The 21,057-nt window shown below is 44.4% G+C and overlaps 2 protein-coding genes across 2 annotated transcripts in view; one reads left to right on the top strand and one right to left on the bottom strand.

Annotated features, from left to right (window-relative positions):
• Nucleotides 1-21,057, bottom strand: part of gfra4a (GDNF family receptor alpha 4a) — a 169,938-nt gene that overhangs the window by 138,842 nt on the left and 10,039 nt on the right. The gene's annotated exons all lie outside the window — the stretch shown is intronic.
• LOC310878454 (NEDD4-like E3 ubiquitin-protein ligase WWP1) lies at nt 3,302-6,055 on the top strand (the record flags this gene model as incomplete). Its single annotated transcript, XM_083792783.1, has 1 exon — nt 3,302-6,055. The coding sequence occupies one exon, from the start codon at nt 3,302-3,304 to the stop codon at nt 6,053-6,055; it is 2,754 nt and encodes a 917-aa protein (XP_083648909.1).

The following is a 21,057-nucleotide window of genomic DNA, read 5'->3' as shown; positions in this document are numbered from 1 at the left end:
GGTTACGGGATTACGTCCCTGGCACTTAAACAGTTAAATGGATGTGCCCAAATAGTAAACCTTTTACTGTAGGCTACCAATACTTGTGCTGTAGGCTACTAATACTTGCGCATGTCTGCGTGTGGATCTGTGTGCATGTGATTTAGATTGTGTGTGTGTGTGTGTGTGTGTGTGTGTGTGTGTGTGTGTGTGTGTGTGTGTGTGTGTGTGTGTGTGTGTGTGTGTGTGTGTGTGTGTGTGTGTGTGTGTGTGTGACTGTGTCTGTGTCTGTGTCTGTGTGTGTGTGTGTGTGTGTGTGTGTGTGTGTGTGTGTGTGTGTGTGTGTGTGTGTGTGCGTGCGTGTGTGTGTGTGTAACTATAGTTATTGTTTGTTATTATTTATGTCATACTGTATCTAACTATAAGTATAAATTATGAAATTGAGCCGTATCATCGTATCTAAAACATCTACTATGAACAAGTGACACCGTCATACAAGACAGCATGAATTAGGCTTCATGAGTTTGATCCTTGGTTATTAGTGTAAATTAAATCAAAGACTAAGATAGGCTACTGTATGTCTCAATACTCAAGTTGCTACATATTGTTTGAACAAATAATAATAGACAAAAGTAAAAACAAGGCAAAGATAAATTATTCTCTTACAGATGTCTGTGTATTTATGTAAAGTACCCAGGAGTTACAAAAGCCTCTCAACACATCAATAAGCGCATAAATGGCCAATTAAAGTGAGAAAACACAATTGCAGCTCTGGGTCTGTACAACAGCTAGTATGGGGGCTGGAGAACGTGTGCGTGTGTGTGTGCGTGTGTGACTGTGTGTGCGTGAGTGTTTGCGTGCGTGAATGAGTGTTTGCGTGTGTGAATGAGTGTGTGCGTGTGTGCTCATCATCATCAGCAGCTGAGTGGTACACATTATGCATCATGCCGGATGTTGGTGGTGTCTGTGGAGTGAATACAGCATGTGTTGGAACTACTGCAGGGTGTAAATGAAAAGCCATTTTGTTGCCAACATTACACCATTACTCTTTTTGGCAGCTATTTAAAAAGTAGAACGAGTAAGTGTGTGTGTGTGTGTGTGTGTGTGTGTGTGTGTGTGTGTGTGTGTGTGTGTGTGTGTGTGTGTGCGTGCGTGTGTGTATACAGTATGTGCGTTCATGTGTGGACGTTTAGAATGGACTTCTTCATACTTTGATGTGTCAGCGTTCATATGATATACCACACAAACCCACAAACTATCATCTTTGCAATCATGCATATAACGTGAACGAACACAAATTCCACCAATCCCATAGATATGCACACATCATATATCTATAGGATAGCTCTGTTCAACATCACAGCTACAAGAAATAAATAATCAATTTCATAGCCTAATAATTCAAGGAAACATTTTGTTGAGCACAGATAATGTACCTTTCCCAGTCTTTTCCTGTATCACATTCAAAGAGCTCACACATTCACACGTGGGAGCTATTACCAATCTATTCTACGGCATTCTAGGGGTTAGGTGCCTTGCTCAAAGACACCTTGACTGAAGTGGTTAAGGGTGTGGCAAAATCATTCACATTCCCTGTCCTGTGTGGATGTATGTACAGGAAAGTGTTATTTTGATCTCTTTTAATTAAGTGCCAGAATGGCGTTGTCATAGCGTGATCAGACCTCACGTGCATATGTGCAGGCTGTCATATAGGCCTGTGTGCTATTTATTGTACAGCGTGTATGTGTGTGTGTGTGTGTGTGTGTGTGTGTTTATGCGTCCGTGCATGCATGTGAGTGTGTCCAAGAAGAGGCTGAAGGATAAAAGATGTAACAAGATCAAACGAGTCCGTCATAAATTCATGGAAGGCAGAGATTGTGGCCTCAGCCCAGGGGCGTTTTGTAGTGCTGTTTGATGCTGCTGACGCACATAATAGAGTTCGAGTCATGTTTAAAACATCTCAACGGGATAGTCAACCCCCATGCAGAAAAATAAATAAATATATATAATTCAATAATAACTAATTCAATTTCAAACTGAACCTTTCACAAGTTTAAACCAAGTGTGAAGGAGTGGGTGAAATTATTTTGTGCAGGCTTCCTGCAACTATAGTTACATTGTTAAATAGAAATTGACCCTAAAACTCAAAGAGTAAAGACATGTTTGTAAAAAGATATAATGGTGGTGCAATAATGGTACTGAGGTAACTACTCAATAGTCATGTACGGCAGGTGCAAATACACACTGTCTATTGTTATTATCAATATACATAAAATGTATGAGGATACATCAACACATTTACTGCGTTATAAATCAATGTCTAACTGCCGGTGTTGTCACTAACCTTCATCGCATCGCGAATCACGGCGTCGCAATTCTAACTCCATTTCATGAAAATCCACCTGACGCGCATGCTCGTTACGTGCACACGCCCGCGACTCAGTTTAGCTTTTCTTTTACGCTTGCGTTGTTGCACCCCTCTTCAACAGACCTGGAGGAGACCTGCATGTTGATCCAGGCAACAAATGTGAAGCGATATAACACGCCTATAGTTCATTTTCAATGAGACCTGCGTTTTTGCACGGAAAAATCGTGGTGCGACAATGCAAGCGTATTTACGTGAGTGCGGTCCCGGGAATGTGTTGCGCGCATGCTCGTTTCGTGCACACCAGAACTGGATTCTGTTTAACTTTTTTTTTACGCTTGCGTTGTCGCGCCCCTCTTGAGCAGACCTGTTGTTGATCCAGGCAACAACGTATGCGTTCCTCGCTTCCCGTTTGAAAGGCCTTTTATAGGAATCGAGCGTCAGTGGGGTTTTTTTCAGTCATGTGATCAAATGTGTGACGTGTCACGGATGTCCGACAGAAACCCTGCATGTCTTCAAAGTTAGGCGAATTAAACATAGACAAAAGGCGGGTTTAGCGTGTTCCGCAAGGAAAGTCAATGGGAAAAAGACGGCGTGTTCTGCAGTCAAACTGTTTTAAGGGACAACATATATGAGCATATGCATGGATACAGGGTACACTCGGCACGGACAGGTCAATGTGCCTGTTGTTGCTAAATACTGCATGAAGAAATAAGCCCATACTGTGCAAACTAGATTCTCACTACAAAGCCTGATATACTGTATATCACGTCATTGACGTCATCTATGACATCAATCATCTTATGATGTCAGTAATGTGACGTCAGACATGTCATACACTCTGAGTCAAGAAAAGGAAATTGAAGGGAAAAATGGCACAATGCTCATGGATGTAGCCCGACTGTGAGGGCCTATTAACACATAACAATCCTTTACACTGTGGTGTATGATATTGCAATGGCCTCGTCTAGAAGACCAGAGTCTATTAGCAACCATGAAGGAACAAAACAGCTCCATGCCATTATTTCCTGTGCCAAACTTAATAGGAAGAAGAGCCTGTTTTGGTGGTCACCTCCCATCTATGTAGAGGTGACCGCTGAAGGGCAATCACGTCGCACAGCGAAGTCACACAGCTCCTCCAACCCCAAGTGGGAGGAGATAGTCACTCTGAATGTAACCCCACGTACACAAGTTGACTTCAAGGTATGGAGCTGCCACATCCTTAAGGCGGATGCCCTGCTTGGCCAAGCCACACTGGATCTTCAGCAAGCCTTGGGGCAGCATGACAGAAGACTGGTCAATGTGAAAGAAGTGTTGAAGCTGAACATGGAGCAGAATGGTGCTGCTGTGACTATGGGTGAACTCACCGTCTACCTGTACGGATTGACAGTTGCCGAACAGGAGCGCTTAGCATCGCTCACCAACAGCACAGTGAACGGCACACATTTGGTCTCTGGTAGTCACAGCCCAGGCCTCTGCTCCAATGGCGTGGACATCCAGGTGCCCTCCATTTCCTCCACCCTGGGCCCCATCATCAACAGAGACTCCACACCCAACTCCACACCAGCCCATCAAGCTTTGGACACTACCACAACTGTCTTCTCTACCACAACAGATGGAGCGCAACCCCCTGCAGACACACAGGAAGGCTGCACCTACGACACCACCTTGTCAGACCCAGATCGCACAAAGCTTGTCGCCTCCACCAGCACCACCTGCTCATCCACACAAGTTCCTGCCACTTCATCCTCTGGTGATGCTAATGATGTTGTTATTGATACCCCTACCGCTACTGACCATTCTACCTCCAACCGCACAGCACAGGCTTCAGCCACATCTTCCTTCATCGTCACCTCACTGGTGACCTCAGGAAGAGGTCGTGTTGATGGAGGTGTGGCTGGAGCTGCAGCTATGGACAGGGCCATGCATGGCCCTGTCCATAGCCGCCACTCCCAATGCAGGAGCCTCAATGCAGGAGCCTCAGACCCTCTACCACCAGGGTGGGAACAGAGGAAAGACCCCCACGGGAAGACGTACTACCTAGACCACAACACCTGCATGAGTACATGGGAGAGACCTCGCAACCTGGAGACACTGCCTCCAGGTTGGGATCGGCAGATAGATCAGTGGGGCAGGATCTACTATGTGGATCACAACACCCAAACCACTACATGGCAGAGGCCAACCATGGAGTTGGTCCACAACTTTGCACAGTGGCAAAGCCAGCATAGTCAGATGCAGAGAGCAATGAACCAGTTCAACCAGAGATGCCTTTACTCCGTCTCCATGTCTGTCAGAGACATTCCTCTGGGCCCATTGCCTCATGGTTGGGAGAGGCGAAGGGACGACCAAGACCGAGTGTACTTTGCCAACCACACCACTAAGACCACACAGTGGGAAGAGCCTCGAACACAAGGGCTACTACAGAATGAGAATCCTTTGCCCGAAGGTTGGGAGATTCAGAACACAAGGGACGGAGTCCGCTACTTTGTGGATCACAACACACGAACTTCCACCTTTAATGACCCGCGCACGGGAACGTCCTCCATCACCAAGGGGCCTCAGATTGCTTACCAACGCAGCTTCAGATGGAAGCTTGCCCATTTCCGATACTTGTGTCAGTCTAATGCACTCCGCAGCAACATGAAGATCAACGTATCCAGGCAGACACTGTTTTCAGACTCTTACCAGCAAATTATGGCCCTGAAGCCTCACGATTTGAGGAGGAGGCTCTATGTCACCTTCAGAGGAGAAGAGGGACTTGACTATGGTGGAGTTGCCAGGGAGTGGTTCTTCCTGCTGTCTCATGAGGTGCTGAACCCCATGTACTGTCTGTTTGAGTATGCTGGCAAGAGTAATTGTCTGCAGATCAACCCTGCCTCCATCATCAACCCTGACCACCTTTCCTACTTCCATTTCATAGGTCGCTTCATTGCCATGGCACTGTTCCATGACAAGTTCATTGACACAGGTTTCCACCTGCCATTCTACAAACAAGTGCTCAACAAGACGCTAATCCTCAAAGACCTGGAGTCCACTGACCCAGTGTTTTACAACTCGCTCATCTGGATCGGGGACAACAACATTGAGGAGTCTGGTTTGGAGATGTACTTCTCCGTGGATATGGAAATCCTGGGAAAGATCTCTCACCATGACCTGAAACCTGATGGCACCAACCTCCTGGTCACAGAGGAGAACAAAAAGGAGTACATCCGTCTGATGGCAGAGTGGAGGTTATCCCGCAGGGTCAAAGATCAGACCAGGGCATTTCTGGCTGGCTTCAATGAGGTGGTTCCCCTGCAGTGGCTCCAGTACTTTGATGAGAAGGAGCTGGAGGTGATGCTGTGCGGCATGCAGGAGGTAGACCTCCAGGACTGGCAAAGGAACACAGTGTATCGTCACTACACCAGAAACAGCCAACAGATCATCTGGTTCTGGCAGCTGGTGAAGGAAGTGGACAACGAGGTTCGTTTGCGTCTCCTGCAGTTCACCACAGGGACCTGCAGGCTGCCTCTAGGGGGCTTTGCTGAACTCATGGGGAGCAACGGGCCACAGAAGTTCTGCATTGAGAAGGTAGGGAAGGACACCTGGCTTCCTAGAAGCCACACATGCTTCAACCGGCTGGACTTACCCCCTTATAAAAGCTTCAACCAGCTGAAAGAGAAGCTACTCTTTGCCATTGAGGAAACAGAAGGATTTGGCAAACAGTAGAAAGGAGACAGAGAAGGAGTCTTCAATTGAAAGGCCCTCTAACTTTCAAATTATGTGCTGGAATAATTTGACCAGACATGTTCCAAATGTTTTGTCTTTTTTATATTTATTATGAAAGTTGAATATCAGATCGAGCTATACCTACAATTAGATATTATTTGTTTAGATTGACTCAATAGTTTACTTTAGTTAGTTTACTGCACCTTTGAATTGACAAACAATTGTGAGACAATTGTGAGTCATTCTTTATTCATTCACGAAGTATCTGCTCTAAAGTGTCCCAGACTACATTGCATCAGAAAGAAACAAAATTCCTGCATGGCAGGAACGGAAGACAGCTCCCATATGAGGTTGTGATTTACCACTTGCCACTGTCATGGCTGGCGGATGTCAAGTCTTTCATTTTCAGAACAAGCGCAGGCAGTGTGAACAACTGAACATGCCCTTAGCTAACCAATATCTGGATTGGATTAGACAATGTGTGGGAGATGAGAGCTTTTGCCTTGCACAAATGGAGCATACGCACGCGCATGCACGTTATGGCCAGTCAGTGACCTGTGCACAGTTGGGACTACGCAGACCATCTTGTCCGGGGCATGAGCAGGACACACAGCGGGCCTGGCTGGAGCAGCAGGGTGCCATTGCTTGTGTACTCATCGGACAAGAAGGTCATCGGCCCCACTTGGCAGGATACAGAATTGCCTGTCCTCTTGCTGAATTATGATGACCCACAGACAGTGGCGGCCATTTTGTGGTGCCACAGATGGAAAACCCATTCATTTTTCCAACATTATTGTTTCCACAGTTCTGAAAATATCTACATAGAATCATTTTAACCAATTTAGAGCAGAAACCCCTATGCGTTCAATCTGGGAATCCATTTTGGGGGTTGTTGCTATTTACAGTATATAGCAACATACTGTACTGTACATATGTTTTTCAGAAAACAAGAAAGGCGCTTTTAGAATTGGGTCTAAATGGGTTAAGCCTGGAACCAATCCATCCAGGCTCCAGGTGAATCATAACCTTGTAATTTCATGATGGATGGGCTAGTTTTAAAAACATTAATTCTACATTAGGTCTTGGTGTGTTTTAGACTTAAATTGTGAATAATTCACAATATAATTATATATATTATGCCCCCCCCCCCCCTTTTTTTTAAGGGAAGCCTCTACAGAGTTCAGAATGCACCCGCACCAAAGTAAACCAAAAGGAACATTGGGCAGCTTCCTCAAGTGACGATGACCACATACACAGACATTGACCATCCAACCAGGTCCTGGCCACAGGCCGTTCAGTCATATATTTCTCTCCTACTCTTGACGGCGAGGAGAATCATCAGCCTGGTGGAGGGAGCACAAGGTACAATTCCCAAGACTCAGCCACACATGATCCCTCCGAAAGGGTCTTCACTTGTCTGTATTCCTCCAAAAAATGTTATCCCATTCTTTATGTATACCTTTTATTTATACTTGCTGTGATGTGTATATTTTGACTTATCTTATGGTATGTATTGCATTTTGTGATGCTGCTATGAGGACCGTGGTAATGTTAACATTTGTTAATTTGTCAGAAGGAACCAAAGGAGCACCAATTAATCAATCTACAGCAGCTGACCAATCAGTAAGCCTTATGAAGAAGAAGCCCGTATGGATAGATTAAATAATCTGTTTTGTAGGATACATACACAAGCATTTGATTTAATGCCGTTGTCACACATAAAATCATCTGATCATGCATCTTGTCCAAGTGTCTCTAAGACAAGATGTAACTTGTGTGCAGCTAGCACGCTTGAGACTCCTATCCTCTCCATTCCATTGCTCTCCTCTGTCCTCCTCTCGTCTGGTGTCTTGAGATCACCACTTTCCCCAGGGCAGTAAAATAGGAGAAATACAGCCTCTTGATTTGGTTGAGTGAGGAGGTGAAGAGGAGGTCACCAGAGGAGCACAGAGGCGAGGTCTACAGATCTCACCTTAAAAAGGCATCGCTGCCCTTTGATCAATCTTTCACCGCTGTCTCTTAGCATCCACACTCTCACCCAGTCCATCTCTGCTCTCCATTACCCTGGTACAGTACTGTATGTATGTACTGTCCTTATATTCTGTCACACTCGTGCTGGTCTCTCTCTGGCTTCCTTCCCTTATCCCCTTTTCCCTCTCTTTGCTCCTCTCTTGCACTCACTCTCTCACTCTCTCTCTCTCTCTCTCTCTCTCTCCCTCTCTCTCTCTCTCTCTCCCTCCCTCCCTCCCCTCTGTCTCTCTCCCATCTTCCTCACACTGGCATTATAGGTACCAGAGAATTGCCTGCTATAGTGAATCACTCTGATGGTGTGTTTACAGACTCACCTGCCATTTGGCTATCTGAGGCTCTCTGAAATAGCATAGCAACAGATAACGCTCAGCAGGGACAACAATACAGAGACGATGATAAAAGCAAATATTGAATGCCATGCATACAATGCACAGCTTGCCTTATAGTGTGTGCGTGCATACAGTACAATATCCCTAACACACAGCGAAAGGAGAAATGTCTCCTGCAATATTCAACAGACATTGGTGAACGTCAGCTCAGAGTGGCTGAATGCCGTCATTTAAAAGATAGAGTGCCCTGATTTTTGTACTTTTTCTGTTTTATGTGTCTATATGGAATTAAGATTGCTGTAAAAGACCCCCAGGTGTGGTTAGAATATTTAAATATGTCTTTCCTGTGTATTTTTGGTTTCTTCCTGAAAGCTAAAAGCCTTTTTGTCAAAAGGCCCAATTAAAATTCACCACGTTAGTGACATCTCAATATCATCCCCTCCCCCTTTATCGGCTTCAGTTCAAGTGGATCACCACCCATCTGAAAACCAGGCATACGTAATGAACTGGTGGTATAGCCGCATAAAAACATAATTTTAACACTTTCTGTACACTTATTTTTTTATTTTTTAATCTTTCTCCTAGAGTAATCATAGTACCTGATGATCATGTTGTTGTTTTGCTTTTGTTTTTTTGGGGGGGGGTCATGGCATTCCATCCCTTGTTGGAACACACACACATTGCTGTCTTTCTGCATTTGTCAGAAACAACACTTCCCTCACACGTCCCTGCCTTGTGGTTAGAGTGTCCGCCCTGAAACTGGGAGGTCGGGGTTCGATCCCCGGCCGGGTCATACCAAAGACTGTCAAAATGTCAGCATCAATGGGTTGGATTGGGGGGTCAAATCAACCAATCAAATGATTCCCGAGTGCGGCACGGCTGCAGCTCACCTCCTTGGTGCGGTTCACCGCTCCAAGAGATGGGTCAAATGCGGAGAACAAATTTCACTGCGGTAACGTGTGTGACAAATCGTACGACTTTGACTTTGAACAAACCAAACCCTTTTAAAACAAGCCCAGGGCCCATCGCCACCACTGCAGTGCCACCATGTCACTTCTGACTCAAGTTAGTTTTTTGCACAGCTATTTCCGGTAGCCTAGGTGTCGACGGTATGAAGAGAATGTTATGTGTTAACTGACACCCTGGCAGGGTGGGGCAAGGGGTGCCGTTTCGGAGGTTTCAGGGTAATTTATCGTCTGTCACGTGACGGTGATAGCAGACCTATACAAGCTCACAAAGAGTTGCATCCATGACGCGTTGTGAGCTTGTAGGTCGTGTGACACCGTTGAGGGTTAGGTTAGGTTGTAAAAATCACACCCGTGTGAAGTGAGGGGCGCTCTTATCATCATATACTTCTTCATGAATTAATTTGTCAACTTATGTTATCATCTTTTCACCATGATCATGTAAGATGACAACTGAATTTGTGTTAAGAAAAGCCAATTTGCTCAGACACATGATGTAAATTCTCCATTCATTGTCAATGGCATTTAATGTTTGTGTTAGGACAAAATAGCCGATTGGCCTGTCCACATATGACGTAAATTCTCCTTTCATTGTCAATGGCAAATGTGACACGTGTTAGGACGAAAAGCTGTATATAGGAGGGGCTAGCGCCCCTCAAAAAACTGGGCGTAAGTGTACATACATACTGTAAGCGTCTGTGAGCCTGTATGTGTGTGGCGTGATGTCTGTGGAGATAAACAATAGGGGGGAGCATCGATGCACTCGTAGCGAAGCCAGAGCTTCAAATAAAAGTGGATTAGCACAGATAGACAGAACTGTGTCAGCTACAGGAAACATGTAGAAACTGACAGAGTCCCATGGTGAGCAGTTCGAGGAAAAGCAGCCAATGCTGTCACACAAACCCAGTCATTAGGGTGGGTGCATCACCGTGCATGCTGTAGTGTACATACACTCAACGGGCTTATGGGAAGAGAAAATTAGAGCAGAGTAAAGATCATGAATAAATAAACACAACTACGTACACTTCTATAAATGGAATCTCTGAAGAATTAATAACGTATAGCGTAGCTCAGAGCATGTGTCAGAGCATGTTCTCTTTGACGTCTTCTCTTCGAACAGTATGCCGTTGCAATGCTTTTACAGACCCCCCGCCCTCAAGTCCACCTGAACCCTACTGTCCATACCATTATTGCAACAGGAACACAGGGTTGGCTAATATATGAGATTTGCAAATCAGCCATTAACAATTAATGGTGTTGAGCTTGTAAAGACTTCCCAGCGGAAACGTCTCCATCTCCTCGGGCAGATTGTTTCCCAATGTTTTGTCTGGTAAACATTGCAGATAAATACATAAATAAATATCATAAATAAATAAATGAAAACTGACTCCAGGAGGAGGTAATTACAGCAATTCCTGGGAACAAATCAGCATGGCCAGGAGTGAATTGCAGTGACTTCACACAGCGCGAGATATTAAAGCCAACAGGTCCTGAGATGGGGTCGAAAGCAACTGTCAGTGTTGCAACAGAACACTCAGGTATTTTACAGTCTGAGAGGAAAAGGGACACAACGATGGCCACAAAACAAAGCTATTATTAAACAGCATTACATTTAATCTAGCTGCTGCAAGTGCATGTCCAGATTGACTTATACGGTTTGTGAGAAGGTATGGGGTGCCTTGCTCAAGGACACTTGCTGACAGGTAATCGGTAGGTCAGTCACATGGCTGAATGAGGACTGAACCCAGGACCTTTCTCTAATGTTGGCGTGACCCTAATCACCAGACATCAAGTCCTAACAATGACCGTATAAGTACTGTCAATAGTTAGTTTCATGGCATTGCTCTCACGGAGGAACATCAATACTGATCATTAACTTGGTCAGTGGTCCATCAAATATTGATTGACACATAATCCATTTTTCTTTATTAGAGAGATCAACTCCTTTTTCGACATGGAAAGTGGCACAGAAGTCCCAATAGTTAGATTTCTGAGGTATTATTTTCCTGGTATGTTCTGTATTCGTCGTGTTATATCAGCCTGATGTTATCCTGATCTCTTACTGAGTGTAGCCCTGTAGCCTATTTGAGTGATTAGGTAATTGCACATCTTGATGGGTAGCCACATTTCACACACTTTGTACTTTTGTTTTTAATTACACTTCCATTAAAACCAGTATCCAAAACAATTCGCTCCTGTCTCTAAAGAGCAAGTCTCACACAGGTGATGTTATTTTTGCTCAGAATTGGAAATTGTATTTCAAAAACGTATACTTCAGGCCAGGACCCAACTGATATCTGACACCAGTGCCCGCATTTTCACCTGTTATCGACACTGGTGCCAGAAATTGGAGGATACCGCCTGTGAGAGAAGGTTAAGACCTTGCACTGCTGGACAGGCAGGAGGTGTAAAGCCCACGTTTTGCTAATTCCTTTCACCTTTCACACAGGCTTTTGTGTCATGGATCAGCAGGTCCCATAACAAGGCTCAGGCGGGGGGCTTCTAACAACCCAGCAAGACAGGTGAACAGACAAGCTTGTCAGCTCCTGTCGCTAAAGGAGAGAGGAAGGGAAGGAAGGAGGGAAGACTTTCTGGGATAAATGGGACTCATCCAGTCAGCCGTAGCCGAACATGCTAGCCAATCTCAATGGGCCCTAATGACAGCGGTTGGAGGATCAGTAGACTCGGCGTAGGCAGGGATATGACAAGACTCCAGTTTTGAGGATTTAGCAGGGAGGGGTTGTCAGATCCTGGATCTGGGGGGAAAGCAGGCCGTGGAGGATCAAAGCTTAATACAGAGTGGGATCATTGTCTGCAGCTCACAATCCATGAAGACACATTCCGCACGCACGCACGCACGCACGCACGCACGCATGCACGCACCCACACACACACACACACACACACAGGGAGCCAGTGCAGGGAGCGGAGCAGGGGGGAGACATGTGAGAATGTTGGCTGGTTGAAGACCAAGCGAGCTGCGGCATTTTGGATCAGTGCAGAAACATAATTGCCCTAACCCTGGGTTTGTTCCAGTTGTCGATCAGAAGACAAGGTCACAGAAGCTGACAGAGGAGAATAGGTGCTCCTTTCATCCGTCCTCTGGCCTTCAAGTGCATGACTTTGGACAGTCAATCTACTCTAGGGCCCTTCAAGTGCTACAGCTAACCTCAATTCCTATTAGTTCCTCTTATTTTTGCTCTCTTTTATGTATTTTATTTTCTTTCATTGGGGTGGGCTGCTCATCTTTCCCCCACACTTCCAGATGCTATCAAGTGGCCGATCGAGTGGCACTGACCTCACGGGCTCCTTATCCTCTCTCACTGCCGCAACCTTGGCTATCATCCAAATACAGAATAATGACAAACCCACCTTTTTCATGGAGTGCTGAGAGGCAGGGTGTGTGGGGAGGGGGAGAGGCAGAGCCCCCCCCCCCCCCTCCCACACCACAACACCTAGAAGATGCAGTGAATGACGGTGAAATTGGCAAATTTTGAAAGGTCACAGGGGACGAGGGCAGATTATCTTGGATTAGTGGCAGAGGGGCTGGGGTCACAGCCCAGCTAGGCAGGGAGGAGGAACATGATCATGCTGTGCATGGGGGAGGGGGGCAAGGATGGACCGTGCAAGGTCATGGAAAAAGTTAAGAACAGTAGTTCATTAAATGCACAGATGGGGGCTTAAAAGATGCACAGATGACACAGGGGTCGTTTTTTGCCGTTCTCCCTCACATTAAATCGTGACTGTTGCCTTTGATTACTTCTTTCCTCTCCTCCTCATCTTTCTCTCACCCCTCAACCCCTCCCTCTGACTGTCGTTTGATCTCACCATGGCCCAAAGTCAGCAGGCAGACTGGTCCTTTATCTCATATATGCGCTGTTCCACATGAAGGAGCCTTCTCAAAATAAATGGCCTCACTGCAGGGAAACACACGCACACACGGGCAGCAACGAGGCCTGAGCTCCCACTGGCCACCGCAACAGGTCATTGATAATTCGATTTGAGGAAAATATTCTACATTGGGCTGTGGGTGCGTAAATGTCTTCATGTATGTGTGCACAGTGCTGGTCTGATTGCTCGAGCATGCGTTTTTGGTTTGAGGTGTGCGATTGTGAGTGAGTGTGTTACTGCATGCATGTGCACAGATTTGCGGTTTGAGATACGTGTCGTAATAGTGTGTGTGTGTGTGTGTGTGTTTGTGTGTGTGTGTGTGTGTGTGCACGTGCGTGCGTGCATGAATATCTATCCGTTTTCTCCACCACAAGCCCAATGGGATTAAAGCAGGTGTAAACTATCCTCCTCTCTACCAATATTTGCTTTTGTGGTGACGTTGATTCTGTGTTGTATTGTTATCCCTTGTGTCCTTGCTTGCAGATGTCGCTAGGCAAGAAACCTGCCTTTTTGAGAGACTCCCAGTATGCCACAGTTGATGTACGTAAATGTATTTAGCCTGCATCTATCCTGCATGAGTTCCTCCGGCAGGCCATTTTCTAGATCCTTACGACGAGGAAACAAATGAGCTAATTTATGTTCTAAAAACAGTGCTAATGTTAAAAGATTGTGTGCATGAAGTAAAAGAAAAATCCCACTAGTCCAGGGAAACCCGGTCGGAAGGGCATATCTTACTAACTTACGTACTTATCTCCATTACGCAGGCTGACGCATACTAGTCCCCCAGCTCTTATGGTGTTGGTGTATGGTGTTGTGTTATTTTAGACCTCCCTTTCTTTATTTTGCCTTCTGGAGTCCAATGTAATGGACATGGTCAATCCAGGTCCACCTGCTGTATCTACAGGTTATTTATTACAGTAGTGTAGTAGTGCATGTCATCTTGTTGGGTGATGTTGAGAAGTTTATTGTTTGGGATGGTCTTGGGCCAGAATATCTCATATGCAGGACTCTCATGCGCAGGCACGGCGTGTGGAAAGTGATGTTTTATAGATGTCGCTCTCTGTGGTTTTCCAGCATTCTACACTGTATATACTGTAGTAGTTTTGAAATGTTGATTGCAGCTTTGGTAGATCCAGAGTTTTGTTTTGGTGCTGTATTGGTTTGATTGTTTGTGTGGGCTTTGTTGATCAGGTTTTGAATGTCCTTTTGAAAGTCCTTACTTGTTCCCCCATCGTGGTGGATGATGCTTCCAAATTATTTGTATTTTCCACATCCTATTGCTATGTGTTGCTATGTGTTGGGATATACATTCCCTGAAGAAGACCTACTAGGTCGAAACGTTGGATTCTTGTCAATAAATATACAGCATCGTGGCTACGAGTGTGCGGCCTTTTTCCTCATTTTTACTTACAGTATGTGTTGGGATATACCTGCCGTTACCAATTCATTATTGGCCACCATCTTTATTCTGTTATTTTAAATTATAAGATGACACAAGGAAATCACTTGAATGGAAATTGCACTTTCAAAATAAATAAACCATAAAAGAAATATAAAGAATAAATGATAAAAGCAATGGAAGAAACACGGCACCTCACGCACCCCCTTTTCCATCACTTATCTTTTTTTATTTTGTATATATTTATTTAATTTGAAAGTTAAATATCCCTTTAAGTGGTAGATGCCGACCATACATGTCTGCACAGTTGTGTAACAAAAGGCTATGCATTTTCTTAGCAGACTCCTCTCCTCGTTCTGCTACTCAACGCACATACAGTATAGGGGGAAAAAATCAATATCACAGTTAACTGTATATTGGTATAAACAAGCGGTGCTGAATGGACTTCAGTCAATACACCACTGGCATTATCATTTTTTTAAACACAATTGACTGATTGACTGGCATGCTACCACCACGCACGTTCCCCCGTGGCAACTGATACACGCGCATATACCGCGCACGCACACACACACACACACACACACACACACACACACACACACCTCTAATTAGAATTTGCTTAGTTGAAGACAAAGAGCAGTGTGTCACTTTGTCTTTTGTGACATGATGCCGTGAGGCCCAGTGAAATCTAATTCCACATGGAGGGTTGGGATTTAATTAGAGCACTTTGTACCTTTCACTGCTGCTGAATCCTATTTACATTCAGTCTCCTGTTACCAAGTTTCCTTGGCTCCGTCCGTGGTGCTATTGGCTCAGCTAATCTTTCAGATCTCGGCTGTGAAACAAACTGAGGAGGAAACCATTTTCGGAAGCAATGAGATCAGGTTTTCATACAGCATCCTGATGTTCTAGAGACACGTTAGCCAACGTACAGATGTAGGTCATTTTAAAAGTACTGCTGTTCCACAATCCACATCCAAGAGGAATGGTTTAGAAAAACACAATAAAACAAATAATAGTCAGTAAAGTCAGTATTATCAGTATCAGAAGATAAACAGAACGGTGTACCACTGTTTAAGAGACTGCAAGCACAAATTTGGTTCCAGACATGTGTAACATTTAAGATATAAAGGTTAGCTGAGTATTAGTTGGGTACAAATGCAGAAGTATTGCATAAAGAGGGACTTGTACAGTGACTGCTCAATGATAATAAACAAAGTGACAACAAAATGTATTTCTATGGACCCTATTTGAAATATTTGTACTTTGATATAATCAGGGCAGGGATTTCTCTTTGGCCGTGAGCCCCTCGAAAAAGTATATGCCCATACGGCCACAGTGGCCGTGGTGCCCCGACGGCGCCCACAGAGTTCATTTTACCGTTTTTCCTCTGCGCAATTTTCCAGTCATTGCGGTAACCAATGTTCCCCTCACGTCCCGCACAGAACAAATCTGTGTTGTAGTTGTGTTGCAATTTACAAAGTGGTTTGATTCTTTTGCAGTACTTTGCTTTAATAACTACCCCCGCTACCGCTGGTCGTCATGACGTGCGCACGCACACACACACCCGCACACCTCCCCCTCCGCGCCACACGTACACGCACTGAGTAAACAGAGGGCATTTAGCCCACACGCTGCCTAGTAGCTAATCCAGCTATCCGTCAAACTGCAACTATCACTCAAAACAAAATAATGTTTTCTACAGTTGTGAGTTGCGACAGTGTGGCGGTCCTACGTCACATGCATTAACATTGGTCGCTGGTCGGACATGGTCCAGCTGATTCATTTTTGTCTAATGCGAAACAGCGTGGCTGTCCATACAAGGAGGAGGAGAGATGATCTACCGTATCTATCTAGCCCACCAAAACAAACATAAATGTACTTTTGCGTCGCATTATGGATAGCGACAGAAAAATACCATGGATATAATTAAACAATTGTTCCCCTGTGCACAGCACACACTGTCTCCAGGTAAGAACAAAAAACTGATCTGAAGCTGCTGCTGCACTTTCACTTTGTGTTGACTTACTGTATCTCCAGAGTCCTCAGTCCTGCGCCCCACAATGGAGAAATTATCTTATCTTATCTCTCTACAATTCCATGTTATTCAATATATTAGTTTATATATTAAAAAGTTATGCAGGCTGTCATTGTATTTTCTGTGAATTAACTCACAGTTTAACTCAACATTTAAATTTCAAGGACCCTTAAATTAAATGTATATGTTTTTTGTTATTTTTTTTGTTATTTAAAGCCTTCATGCCCTGGCACTTGGCCTTGTGTCCTCAAAAAGTTGACCACACTAAAGGCCAAGTGGCCATGCCCCTAAAATGATGAAATTCCAGGCTTGGGTATAATATACTGTTATACAAAGGTGCAGTAAAAGGCAATGTGTACAGTGAGTTACAGAGGAAAAACTGTCAAAGTGTCCATAAACAAGACATCCACTGGGCTGGCTTCTGCTAGCTCCTTTGACAGATAAATGTAGGCTACTGTAAGTGTTACAGGATGCAAAGAAACTAATTATACAGTGTTGAATGTTAATTTATGTGCTCTAAAAATGCAACCATCAGGTCTTATGGTTATATAAGGAGGAAGAATCTTTTCAAAATAGTGTACAGGATTTTTTTTTAAATGTTGTTTTTATGTGTGAACGCCCACCAGTTCATTTAGTATGCCTGGTTTGCCTGGTGATTCACCTGAACTGAACTGAACTGAACTGAAGCTGCTGTTGTATGATAAAGGGGGAGGGGTTAGGGGAGGGGCTGATTGTGTGATGGCACTATATTACTGTTTTTTTCATTGGCACATTTGACTTGACATTTGTCAAGGTTTCAGCCTCCAAGAAGAAACCCTAATTACAAAGGGAAGACATCATTGCACTTAACCACACCAAGGGGTCTAATGAAGTACTGTCATGAAAAATTGGAAAAAGTACAGAAATCACGGCACTCCCTCTTTAAGATTTAGCATAACATAACTATCAGGAGAACAGTCACTAAATAGAGACAAAGGGGGGACTATCTTATTGTGGTCTTATTTCAAGCTTATATTGGATGAGAAAACATGTAAAAATGTGATTTCTCATGATGTTTGATTAAACAGCTGTCCGGCAGAAACCAGCTAACTTATTATTATTATTTTTTTTCTATACATTTTTTATCCCACGATTTTGTAACCCATTTTTCACCCCTGTGTCAATCATCTAATGTGATCCTGGGCTCTACACACCCTCCACCAACCTAGTCCCCATATATGGGGGACAAGGGGAGAGCAACGGACTTGAACTCATGCTTCCTTCATGCCTGAGTGTCCAAATTGCTCATTTACACCTGACAGGGGGGATTTTTTGCTATTGAACACCTTTTGAGTCTGTGTGTTGGTTAAAAAAATATTGAACCAATGAAAAGTATTAAAAAGTGCACCTAACAAAACCAACTATCCCTCAAACTGTCGGCTAAAGCAGAAAAAAAAAGAATGAACATTTTGGAGTTTGGTTTGGTTTCTGCCCAACAGGAGAGATATGCATTCGTAGGCTTTCTTCAATGTTGGGTTCATTACTTGTATTACAGTATACAAAAAATACAGTACCTACTTAAAATGACCACGTTTTACTAGAGTAAAAATGATTTTGACAATACTCCCTGAAGAAAAGTAATCTGTCTCCTTTTCTGTGAACAGGACACATTGTTTATCTGTTGCTGCAGCAAAGAAAAGTTAAACTATATTTCCGGTTTACTAAACATTTGAATGATAGAACTGTGTCATGAAATCAGACCTAATTCTAATGTATCCACTTACAAATAGGCAAACATTCTGCAATAAGAACAGATCTACAAGCTCCCCATGTGTAGTGACTCGTCATGTGTTGCATGCTTGAAGATCGTCTATTTTTGGTAAAGAGATTTGGGGCTCCATTTTCATCCCCTCCATTACCCACGACGCAGCCCGCAAGTCAGCCACTGCCCGAAAAATCCAAGTATAGGAGCTTGCTCTGTCCCTAAATGATATTTTGGTCCAGCGTCACCCGCTGTCTATTATGCCGACACTAGCCTGATCTAAGCAGAGACATTTCTGGTCTAGAGGGGCGGGTCGCGCCTCAGAAATGCGCGCACCCTGATTGGATCTCATCGATCTGTCCGTCACCCCCGGCCCCTCCTCTCCCCCCTAGTGCAGCGCTACGTCACATCATTTAGAGCGACGCCCACCCGGAAGGGTTGACTCCCACTTTTAGACTGGTTCAGCCCACGGCTTTTTCCAGGCTTTCATCTTTCGCGCAGACGAAATGAAAGCCTGGGTATCGAGGCTATGCCGACACTGGTATTTGAGCCTAGAGGTGTGATCATGAGCGTGTTGGCACGCTTTCCCCATAATTGCTATTTTGATCACACACATTTTGGAAGGCGCAAAATGGAGTTTAAAAGCACAAGGGATCTCTTACAAGGCAATGGCATGTGGCACGGTGATTGGTTTCATTATTGTAACGCCCAAACCAGACAGGTGACCAAAATAGCCACTTTAGTGCGGGTATGCCCCTTCCCCAATGCTAAATCCCCAATTAGTGTGTTTATAAAGCTCGAACGAAGTCCTTGTATTTATTCTTTTTTTTGTTTTCTATAAAGACAAATGTAATTCATATCATAATGTTTGTGTAACAATTTATAATCGATAAAAAACCTATTTGACAAAAAAATATATAGTAGGCTACACCTTGATGTAGAGGGGAAAATCACACCCGTGTGAACTGAGTGGTGCAAATGGTTAATCCAATCTACCACAATGTATGCTGTACTGAAATAGTTGGCCAGATAGCGGAAGACATCACTAAAGTGAAAATAAATTCTAGCTATGTACCTCTCAACAATGATCCAAGGAGACGGAAAGAATGCGAGATTAGATTGTGTATGTTTGGTTACAATGCTGTCCACAGGACTTCAAACTTTGTGGACAGAAACCAACTCCTAGGAAAATATAGAAGACTGGGAAAAGACAGGTTTGACCTAACTCACTGATGAGCCAGGATGCGTATATGTGATGTGAATGCCTGCACCCTCCAGATGTTGTGAAGCATAAACCTTAAACCTACAGGAGCCAACTGCGTCAGACTCTGCCAATGCAACATCAGCTCTACAACAACATACTGTAATATTGAAAACTGTGACACACCCTCAACTGCAGAAGGGAATCATTACACCAGCAGAACTCCTTTCTTTATTTAGTTATTGTAGTGAATTAAAAAGGAGAATTTTAATCAAGAACGGGTGGGGAGAGAGGAACAGTCAATTCAATTCAATTCAAAGGGCTTTATTGGCATGAGAAAACATACGTTTACTTTGCCAAACAGTCACTGAGCAGAGACAGACGGACGGACACATGCAGGACTGCTCTGTAACTACACCAAAATAAAGTGTTCATGGAAATCATGAACGTCTGTCTTCCCAACCTTGTGTTTTTTGTGTTTGATAGTTTTGTTGCTATGTCTGCAGAGGAACCACTAACGTGTTCAAGGCAAACGTTCAGGCGACAGAAATGAGGAGCCTTATAACTGTGTTGAGCCAGAAACGCTTTCATTAGCTCTCATTAATGCTATCTGGCACATAATGAGACCGACTGGGGTGGCTAGCCTGCTGCTATTTGGCCCAAGTTGTTATACAGACTCACGTAAGCTCCTTCGTCACCAACAGCAACCAACCTCGTCCTCCTCCTCTCAGCTTAGGCGGGTGACAGCCTGGCATCATACCATCATCATTTCATGCTTTCTCTCTTTATCTCCCACCCTCCCTCTTTCTCACACAGTAGGCCTATATCACTTTTCGCAAAACTCTTCCTCACTCCCTGTCACCCATTCGCTATCTATCTCTCTCTCTCTATCATAGCATACTGAAGAGGAAAAGAGCATACAGCAAAAAGGGGGGAAAGCCCTCAAGCTCTGATTAGAAACCAATTAGCTCTGTGGATCCTCAGGCCCCTCACCCGACAGGCTGCAGCACGCATGTCACGTCGATTAGGCTCCCCGTTTGGGAATGGATTGTACTGCGGGATATCTGTTCCCGCTTCACTCTCTCGTCTTGCTTTCTCTCCTTCTTTATGCAACTATCTATCCATCTATATATCCTTGCCTTCTCTTCCCTCCTACTCCTGCTGGTCTGCTCTCATTTCATGGGATGCTCTCAAAATACACACGCACGCACGCACACACGGCTAAAGTAGTAGAGAAGACATCTCATCAATGTGACCTGACCTAATTGCAAGCCGGCGTGGCAGACAGGTCCGAGATGGATAGTCCCGTGATATTAGGACTCTGGATAGCAGTCATGAACATGTAGTGCTGGAGTGTGGCGTGTGACAAATGCGCGCGACAATGGACACAAAGGGACCGTGAAG

This window comes from Protomyctophum parallelum (genome assembly GCF_964188405.1).
Source record: "Protomyctophum parallelum genome assembly, chromosome: 20".
Taxonomy (NCBI): domain Eukaryota; kingdom Metazoa; phylum Chordata; class Actinopteri; order Myctophiformes; family Myctophidae; genus Protomyctophum; species Protomyctophum parallelum.
Note: the sequence above shows the minus strand (reverse complement) of the source record. Positions and strands in the feature narration are given on the sequence as shown.